The sequence below is a fragment of the Microcaecilia unicolor genome, chromosome 10 (genome assembly GCF_901765095.1).
Source record: "Microcaecilia unicolor chromosome 10, aMicUni1.1, whole genome shotgun sequence".
NCBI lineage: Eukaryota > Metazoa > Chordata > Amphibia > Gymnophiona > Siphonopidae > Microcaecilia > Microcaecilia unicolor.
This window is the reverse complement of record NC_044040.1, coordinates 175,152,587-175,162,345: the sequence shown is the minus strand read 5'-3', so window position 1 is coordinate 175,162,345 and position 9,759 is coordinate 175,152,587. Positions and strand designations below refer to the sequence as shown.

The 9,759-nt window shown below is 47.1% G+C and overlaps 1 protein-coding gene across 1 annotated transcript; it reads right to left on the bottom strand.

The window, feature by feature from the left end:
• Window positions 1-6,604: 6,604 nt before the first annotated feature.
• CHST2 (carbohydrate sulfotransferase 2) lies at window positions 6,605-8,796 on the bottom strand. The gene has a single exon (XM_030216614.1). It carries the CDS (start codon window positions 8,217-8,219, stop codon window positions 6,948-6,950), a length of 1,272 nt encoding a protein of 423 aa, XP_030072474.1. The 5' UTR covers window positions 8,220-8,796; the 3' UTR covers window positions 6,605-6,947.
• Window positions 8,797-9,759: the final 963 nt, after the last annotated feature.

The following is a 9,759-nucleotide window of genomic DNA, read 5'->3' as shown; positions in this document are numbered from 1 at the left end:
ATTATGATTGAGAAAGATGTGCTTTTCAAGGGCTTCTTGACTGGACTGCATTTGAAACTAACATTTCTCAGTGCAATACTTTGAACCTTTCAAATGAATTAAATTCTGCAAATATAGCAGCCTTCAGAGTAAAAAGAGCTGCAGACTACAATAGAGATACTTGGAGAGCTGTAGAGCACAGGCTCAGGTCTTCACTAAAGTACAAATTCAGTTCACGGTGGATTTGATTTCATAGGTAAAAGAATAGCATTAGGAAGGTCTGATTCATACTTGGTTTCATTCCCATCATTAATGAAAAATGATTTTGAATTGCCTTCACTCTTTATTTGCACTGTCGCTCACTACCAAAACGAGTGAACTATAAAAATATTACACACATTTACCTGTCCCTGTAGCTCTGCTACTGTGTTATATACACGAGGCTGATGTTCACCTGTCCTGTCTTTCGTGGTGATAAGTCTGGGCCATATAATGGAGAGTATTAATTTTGGGCTTCAAAGAGAAAGGAAGGGGCACTAGTAGTGCAGCAATGGCCCTTGCTAATTTCCCCCTGGTGTTCAGGGTTTCTGTCTAGGAGGATATTTCATCTCCAGCCCTAAGCTTGTAAGAGACCTGCTATGCTATCACATTAAAAGAAGCACCGTTGACCTGCCCCCCAAGCTCCCTAGTTCTGATACTGCAGAGAGCAAAATGTTGATGAGGTTATGGCCCTGATGACTCATCCTGTTCCTCTGTTTGTGACATATAATAGGAACTAGAAAAAGGGTTCAAATCCCAGACAAGCCTATTGCTTTGCGGAGCAGCTTTGAGGAGGCGGAGTGGTGTACTGAAGTACTAGTCAGGCTTTTTCACAGATTCAATATGCATTCTTTGGAAGAAAGGCGGGAGAGTGGAAATATGATAGAGACAACTGAAAGAAGCTCTGGAACGAGGGGGCATACGATGAAGGTGAAAAGGGACAGAAGTAACCTGAGGATATACTTCTTTACATAGAGGGTGGTGAATTCGTGGATCAACCTCCTAGTGGAAGTGGTGGAGACAAAAACCATATCGGAATTCAAGAAAGCTTGGGACAAGTACATAGAATCTCTAAGGGAGTGATAGGGAGAGTAGATGGCATGGATGGGCAGACTGGAAAGGCCACATGGTCTTTATCTGCCTACATTTTTCTCTGTTTCTATGAAGCCATAAGCTGGATGTCACTTTAGGAGTCTTACTTCCCTATTATAATTGAAAATATATGACACCTGAAATTATAAATCCTCCTGAAATACTGGCAGTGCATTCTGCTGCACTCTTTGATAGCGGTTAGTACTCTGCTACTCCTGTGAGTTGGGAGGAGGGAGAACCTTACTCCGGCTCTCCAATCCTGAAACATCCCTTTTGTACCAAACATGAAAGATTTATGTTATCTCCTTGATCCTGCAGTTTTGCATAATTAAAAAAATAAACCCTGTGAAGCTGGTGCTATACATCCGGATTGAATTAATAGATATGAAAGTGAGTGTGGGAGAAAAGAGAAAATGACCTGCCTGCATTACAAAATGCAAGTGAGCAGCAGGCACAGTTCACATTCTCACCGATTGTTGACTTTCCAATTGCAGATACAAAAGCACCATCCATTAAATCCCGTAGTTGATTTTACAGCTATAGCTCAACCAGCAGGAGGGACTCTACCCTCACCAGGAGCTGGCAGCATGGAAAGTGCAAACTATATGCTTTCCACTATCACAATACTTTCTCCTCCAGGAAGATGTGAGAGGCTTTGAGGCATATTTTCAAAGCACTTTGGGAGGCTAAGTTCCATAGGTTTCTATGGAACTTTGGGAGGCTAAGTGCTTTGAAAATGAGCCTCTTTGTCAGGTCCTCAAGTCTCACTTTATAGGCTTATGACAGTAATAAACAACAAAATGACCCTTAATGTACATTTAGAAAAGTGATGCAGGTGGAAGCATACCTCATAATTTTGTAAGGAACAAGGAGCAAAGCCAAGGAGGTACACCTGCCCAACTGACCTATTCACCAGTCTATTCAGCAAAGAAGCAACTGGTTAGACAGTATCTGGTTTATGGCAGAAAAATAGGGAAATCTATGTGATCCCCCTCTCAAATAATCTTGTAAGCTGCATTATATATATATGGATTCGCTCTCACTGGGGCTGTCACTCACTAAGATTTGTTTCCCATTCTACATTCATGGGGAAAAGAACCTTTTGGAACTGGGTCCCTTATACATGTACTAGCCGTTAAGCCCGTTAAAACGGGCGCGTATTGGAATGTTTTTTTTCCCAAGGCCCCCCTCCCGTTGCAGCTGCAAGGCCCCCTGCCATCCTCCTTCCCTGCCAGCTCCAAGGCCCCCTCTGTCCCTCCCTCTCAGCTCCAAGGCTCCAGTCCTCCCCCCTTCCCAGCTGCAAGGCCCCCCGCCCTCCCTCCCTCCCTCCCAGTTCCAAGGCCCCAGGCCCTCCCCCCCCCAGCTCCCAAGGCCCCCTTCCCTCCCTCCCAGTTCCAAGGCCCCCTGCTCTCCCTCACAACTGTAAGGGCCCCATTCCCTCACAACTGTAAGGGGCCCCCTGCCCTCCCTCCCTCCCAGTTCCAAGGCCCCCCCCGTGCCTTCTTCTCAGCCAGCTGAAGGCCCCCTTCAGTCCAGCCCTCCCAGCTCCAAGGCCCCCCTCCTTCTGAGACCTCCCATGTCCCCTCCCCCCCTAAGGTAGCCGCCCCCGCCCCCCCTTCACCCGGCCCGGGCCCTCTCTTCGTTATTCAACTTACAGCAGCGCCAAAACAGCAGCAAGCAGCAGCTCCCGTTGGCCTTCCTTCACTGCCTGTGCCTCGCCCTCGTGTGACGTCACGTCGGCGAGGGCGGGGCACAGGCAGGGAAGGAAGGCCGACGGGAGCTGAAGCTGAGCTGCTTGCTGCTGTTTCAGCGCTGCTGTAAGTTGAATAACGAAGAGAGGGCCCGGGCCGGGTGAAGGGGGGGTGGTGGCGACTCCGGGGGGGGGGGGCGGTAGCGGCTACCTTGGGGGAGGGAGCGGTAGCGACGTCAGCGGTTCCCTCCCTCCCCTTCCGCGCAGTTTCCCTCTCTGTCCCGCCCCCCTCCCCCCGTCATCACGTCTTGACGCGGGGGCGGGACAGAGAGGGAAGTCTCTACTGCGCATTTGCAGGTGAGTCGGTCACTTGCCATTTATAGGTTTGATATGTGAACGCTTTCTCATCATTTTGAGGACAAAATTTCTCTTCTATGTGTGTACATACATGTGGATATAGATAGATAGATAGATGTCGTGTACACACGTGAAGAGAAGAGACTGGCCATAAATAAAATATTAATTTAAAACTTCCTACAAACATGATGGGGATTCTCTGATGGAACAATCCAAGACCACCATTGTTTATTGCAGAATTAAGAAAAGCTCAAAGAAGAGCAAAACGAATGATTAAGGGGATGGAACTTCTTTCATATGAGGAAAGATGAGGTTAGGGCTCTTCAGCTTGGAGAAGAGACAGCTGACGGGGGTATGACAGAGGTCTACAAAATCCTGAATAAAGTAGAATGGGTAAAAAGTACAAAGACAAGGAAACACTCCGTGAATTTACACAGTAATAATTTTAAAACAAAATAGGAGAAAATATTTTTTCACTCAACAAATAGTTACGCTCTGGAACTTGTTGGAGGATGTGGTAACAGCTGTTAGTGTATCAGAGTTTTTAAAAGGTTTGGACAAGTTCCTGGAGGAAACGTCCATAATCTGCTATTGAGATAGACATGGAGGAACCCACTGCTTATCTCTGGAATTGGTAGCAAGTAATCTTGCTGTTCTTTGGGATTCTGCCAGGTACTTGTGACCTGGACTGGTCTCTCTTAGAAGCAGGATACTGGGCTAGATGGACCATTGGTCTGACCCAGTATGTAATCACTGAAAACAAATAATCCACTGTTAAAAACAACTCTAGTCTTCTAATGAAATATTAAAAATAAAGTATTTTTGGCACCATCTTCCAGATTAACAGAAAACTTGCACATAGATGTTAACAATCATCCTAGAGAATCAAATCAGACAGCAATAACGTTAAATAGAGCTTTGGAACCTACATTATTTGGTAATCATGATGTATTACGTAAAAAGCAAAACAAAATTCATAATTGTGCATACTCAGATGCTACCTTTACAGTACTTTCCAAACATACACATTTAGGACTAGATTCAGTAAATGATGCCCAAATTTGGGCACCGAAAAAAATGGGTGCCAAGCACTATTATATAAATGGCAATCCGAGTTGGCTGCCATTTATAGAATAGCACATAGCACTGGGATCCATGCCCAAACTTGGGTGTGAGGATTTACACCAACTGAAACCTGGTCTATATCCTTGCACGTACATTAGGTGTGGATCCCCCAAATTTTATAATACTGCATGCATCTTTAGTGAATGCCCTGACCCGCCCATGCTGTTCCCATGGCCACACCCCCTTTTCAGTTACCGGCTAAAAAACTTTCTGCATGCATTTAGAATAGCACATAGCAAGATGCACGCGCAAATCCCAATTGTTGCCAATTAATACCAATAATTATTAGCGCTAATTGGTTTGTTATTCAATTACATTGCACACCCAAATTTGCACATGCAACTTTGGGCACCCTATATAGAATTTGGGGGTTAATGTGTATTTATGGTGCATTGCAGGCAAGTAGCATTCTGCCAACATCAGTGCAAGGGTAGTCAAACTTTCAGTCTTCACTCCCTTCCTCAATTAACTAGGAGTGGCCTAGTGGTTAGGGTGGTAGACTTTGGGCCTAAGGAACTGAGTTCAATTCCCACTTCAGGCACAGACAGCAACTTGTGACTCTGGGCAAGTCACTTAACCCTCCATTGCCCCATGTAAGCTGCATTGAGCCTGCCATGAGTGGGAAAGTGCTGGGTACAAATGTAACAAAAAAAAAATTCTGTAACAATGCATCATGTTTTTAAATATTAACCTTTGCTTTGTATTGCATAGATATTTTTCACCTTGGTAAATCAGTTATTTGACTATCGCCCTCCTCCATGCAGGTTGATGGCTCTTATTTTTTGTGGCTATAAAGACTGGGGGGCTTTAGGAGTGGCCTAGTGGTTAGGGTGGTGGACCTTGGTCCTGGGGAACTGAGCTCAATTCCCACTTCAGGCACAGGCAGCTCCTTGTGACTCTGGGCAAGTCACTTAACCCTCCATTGCCCCATGTAAGCCGCATTGAGCCTGCCATGAGTGGAAAAGCGCGGGGTACAAATGTAACAAAAATAAAATAGATACTATTGGAGATTCTACATGGAATGTTGCTACTATTGGAGATTCTACATGGAATGTTGCTATTCCACTAGCAACATTCCATGTAGAAGGCTGCGCAGGCTTCTGTTTCTGCAGGACGTCAGACTCACAGAAGCAGAAGTCTGCGCGGCCACATTGGTGATCTGCAAGGGCCAACTTCTACATGGAATGTTGCTAGTGGAATAGCAACATTCCATGTAGAATCTCAAATAGTAGCAACAGTGGAGGAGTGGCCTAGTGGTTAGGGTGGTGGACCTTGGTTCTGAGGAACTGAGCTCAATTCCCACTTCAGGCACAGGCAGCTCCTTGTGACTCTGGGCAAGTCACTTAACCCTCCACTGCCCCATGTAAGCCACATTGAGCCTGCCATGAGTGGAAAAGCGCAGGGTACAAATGTAACAAAAAGAAAAAAAGATCATTACTGCATGTTATCTGTAGCCCACAGGAACAAAATGGGTCCAGTAGCAGAAAATGTGCTAATCCTTAGTAAAAAAAAAAAAACAAACCTCCACTGTTTTGCTTTGACTACAGCAGCTTTTTGCCATTCCATCCCCCACTACAGGTGTGTGATATTCTTACTGCACCTTACAAAATTCAGTGTGTGTTAACACGCACTCATTTTTTAGTTAGTGCATATTAAATCATTTTAGCGCAAATTAAACATTCCCTTAAAAACAAATATGTGAATCTAACTGAAAAATTGGGAAAAATCTGTGGGAAAAAAAAGTAACTAAACGCTGCCACTTCGGTGACCACCTAGTCTTCCTGATGGTGGAGCTGGCCTTGCATCCTGCATTACAGAAATGCAATGAGTTCATGTGTTCCATAATCCACATATGGCACATTTCTAGTTTAAATACCAAACTTATTTCTCACGAAATAAATAAGCCATTAATCTCCCTTTCCTGTAAGGCCATGTAATAGGGTTTCCACCTACTTTAAAACTTTGGTCCTAACACTGCAGAAATTTGAAGCAAAAAAAAAGCCTTCCAATAGCTTATCAAATCTACAGGTCATTCTCACTGGATCTGTGCTGCTTAAACCAGCATACCAATGAAAGATAAAATGGTTGTGCTGTGTTAGACCTGAGCAGGTTTTCCCACGTTACACTAATGGGGCAACATGCTATTCCACAAAGACCTGTACAGGAAAAAGACCAAAATCCGATCAAGAATTACATTAAAAAGCAGACCTTTACTGTGGGTGCTTATATTAGCATCCTATCATGAACGATTATACAGGTTAAACAGTGCATATCAGTTAATGTGTGCTATTCCTCAAGATATCGAGATCATTAAAAAATCAATATAATTTATTTTCTTTATTAACTGTATTTATTGGTCTCCAGGGACCACAATCAATGTGCAAGCTATACAGCAGGGCTTGTAAACAAGATTTTGGCTACAGTACCTGATGTAGAACTCAATCGCTAATCATTTTGATGTCAAGTTTTTAAATAAACTCGGTCAGCCCACAAAAAGTGAATTTACTGTCTTCAAGCAATCTTTGGAGGCGGATATAAACAGATTCTTTTCTTCTTCCTCCCTGTAGCAGTTGCTTTTCTTAACGTTGTATGCTGCAAGGTCAATGCCACAGTGTTAACGACTATTACTTTTTTCTAACTGACCACAACGTGCTAGCTTGCCCTCTCAGAGCCTGGGTTTTCGGAGCAGAGGTTTGCTGAGATCCTTCACCTCCTCGGCACTAGCGACCCTCTCGTAGCCCAGGATGTCCATGGGCTGCTGGCAGTACTGCTCCACCTGCTTGATCTGCAGGAAAGTGAGCGCAGTCCTCCAGGCGCTGACCACCTGCGTGGCGTTGCGGGAGGACACCACGAAGGGCTTGGAGGAATAGCCCGAGCCGCTGGTCATGTTCAAGGAGAACTTCTCCAGTTCCTGGCTGACATAGAGGTTGACGAAGCCGTAGACCTGGCGCAGGGTCTTGGCGGGCTCCACCACCAGATCCTCGTACCGCACCGCCATGTAGTTGCCTTTGAGCCAGGCAGGGGGCTGGAGCGCCGTGCGCAGGGTTTTGGCCATGCTGCCGCAGATCACTTCCAGGGCGCCGATGGCGTGGAAATCCGAGCCGTCCTTCTTGTTCATCTTGTGGCCCACGTCCACCAAGGACATGCGGCGGATGCGAGGGTCCCGGCTGCGCACCACCTGCAGGCTCTCGCGGATCAGCCCGTGCCGGGACTTTATGCGCGAGCTGGCCACGGCCCTGGGGTCCCGGACCAAATGGATCACCTTCAAGTCCAAGGACGGGTCTTCCATCAGCGGGGCGAGCACGTGGATGTCGAAGATCCTGACGCCCTTGATGACCACCGTGTTGTACTTGTGGCACTCGGCTTCCAGCAGGCTCAGGCTCTGCGGCGGGCACTTCTTGCACACCTTCTCGTCCACCAAGCCCACCACGTCCTTCCGGTAGGCAGAGCAGAGGGGGGACGAACAGATCACTTTGTTAGTGGTGGCCCCGAAGATGCTCAGCGTGCTCAGGTTCTTCGCCCCGGCGTTGTTGTAGAGCTGCAGAGCAGACAGATCGCAGCGGTACAGGGCGCTAAGGAGGTCCCGGGCCGCCCCCTGCAGAGACATGGCATCTCCCGGGTACAGCTTCTGCCACACGTGCCAGACGGGCTCGTAGAGGAAGAACACCTCCGGGTTCTGGTTGAATAGCTCGCCAAAAAATGAGGAACCGGAGCGCCAGGTGGTGAAGACGTAGACTAGCTGCCGCTTCCTTGGGGGTGAGGGCCGGTAAAGGTAGCGGAGGTCTGGCTGAGCCTGGAAGGGAGTGTGCCGCACTTGGTCGTTGCACTGCTGCGGCTCCTTGTGCCACTTGTAGTCCATCAGGTTGAGCATAGTGAGGATGAGCAGCAGGATGTAACCCAGACACAGCAAGATCGCCTTTCTGCGGAACACTTTCATCCTGTAAGGCTCAAGCTACTCCTCGGGGTTCTTAGTCTCATAAGGCGCTTCTTGGTGGCCGGCGGGAAACGCCACTCAAAATAACCAGGAACGGTACAGACTGCCGGCGCCACGATCACCAAAACCCTGCTGCCGCCACTTGATCTTCAAGTTCGTTTCCTTCTCCCCATCTTCTCTTGCAACTAAATAATGCATTTGCGGCGCTCTCCTCATCGCCAGCCTGAGTCACCCTAGCAGCTCCAGGGCACTTTTCAGCTACTTTTGCTGCTCCCTTCGCGGGGATCGGAGCTCATCCTGCAACCGCAGCCCATCGGTTCTGCTGGTGCTTTTAAGATGCTTTTGCACGGGGCGGGAAGACAAGATTTTCTTCCGAAGCGGATAGTGCAAAAACACCAGAGGCCTCCCAACTCTTTGGGCTGTTTTGATGCGCCCGCAGTGCGAGGTCTCGGGAAAAGGCAGCTTGCGGCAAGGCCGGGCTCCGGGTCTGCAGCGGATCCCCGTGATCACCGAACTTGTGGAAAGACTAATCAGAATTTGTCAGTCACCAGAGGACTCTCATATTGCACAAAAAAAAAAAGCAGCAAAGGAGAGAGGTTTCCTCCGCCTTTCTGGCTCCTGATTGGTGCGCTGACTCCCATTGGAAGCGCGCACCGTCAGTCGCGCGGCCCGCTTGTTTCGGGGCGTGTGTTGGGGGGGGTTCCGCTCGTAGAGTTGGTGCGCGGATGGGCGGAGTGACGTGTTTGTGGTGCTCCGGCTTGGTTCCTCCCCGCTCTCTTCCCCTCCCTCCTGTCTTAGATCTAATAATAGGATAAAAAGACCCTGCTACGGTCCTGCAGTTCAGACTGGTCCTTGTCTTTCCTTTCCTCCGCTTCAAATCCGTGAGTCTAGCGAATCAGTGAAAAGCTCCGGTTGCACTCTCGAGTTGTACTATCCGGTCACAGGAGAGCAGCCGGTGGGCTCAGCTTTCTCACGGCCTCCTTGTTACTAGCGTTTGTTAAATTCCCTAAACCAAAAAAGGACAGATAACAGATCTGTTGGATCTGCCTAGTTAAAACTTAAAAATCAAAGCCTAAACCTAATATTTAGGACCACTTAGTTTTACTAAAATGTGTCAATATGTTTTATTACAGTGCAACTCTTGGTTTTCTGAAAAGAATTCATTTAATGAGTATGTTACAATTTGAAAAGAACTATAATACATACCTTGTTAACTAATATAGTGACACGTTTGAGACACAGACAAATACCACTAGCCCCTTCCTGGACATAGGAGCCAACTTTTCCAATTGATTGAGGGTGATAAACCCAACAGAAATTATCCTTCCATGGACACAGTTAAAAAAAAAAGTGTGCTCAATATTGGGGGTGCTTGTTGGTGGAGGTGTACTTTGTACTTATGAAGGCCTGAACCAAGCAGTTTCAGTGCTGCTAAGTATCTAATATCTAAGAATTAATGTACAGACGATGAGAAGTGGAAATTTCTCTTTTTTCTGTAAATTACAATGATATTAAGCAGGCCAGGTACCCCCCCCCCCCCCCC

What these genes read in the sequence shown, in the direction of transcription:
- CHST2 (XM_030216614.1), bottom strand. Translation starts at nt 8,219, where the DNA reads ATGAAAGTGTTCCGCAGAAAGGCGATCTTGCTGTGTCTGGGTTACATC.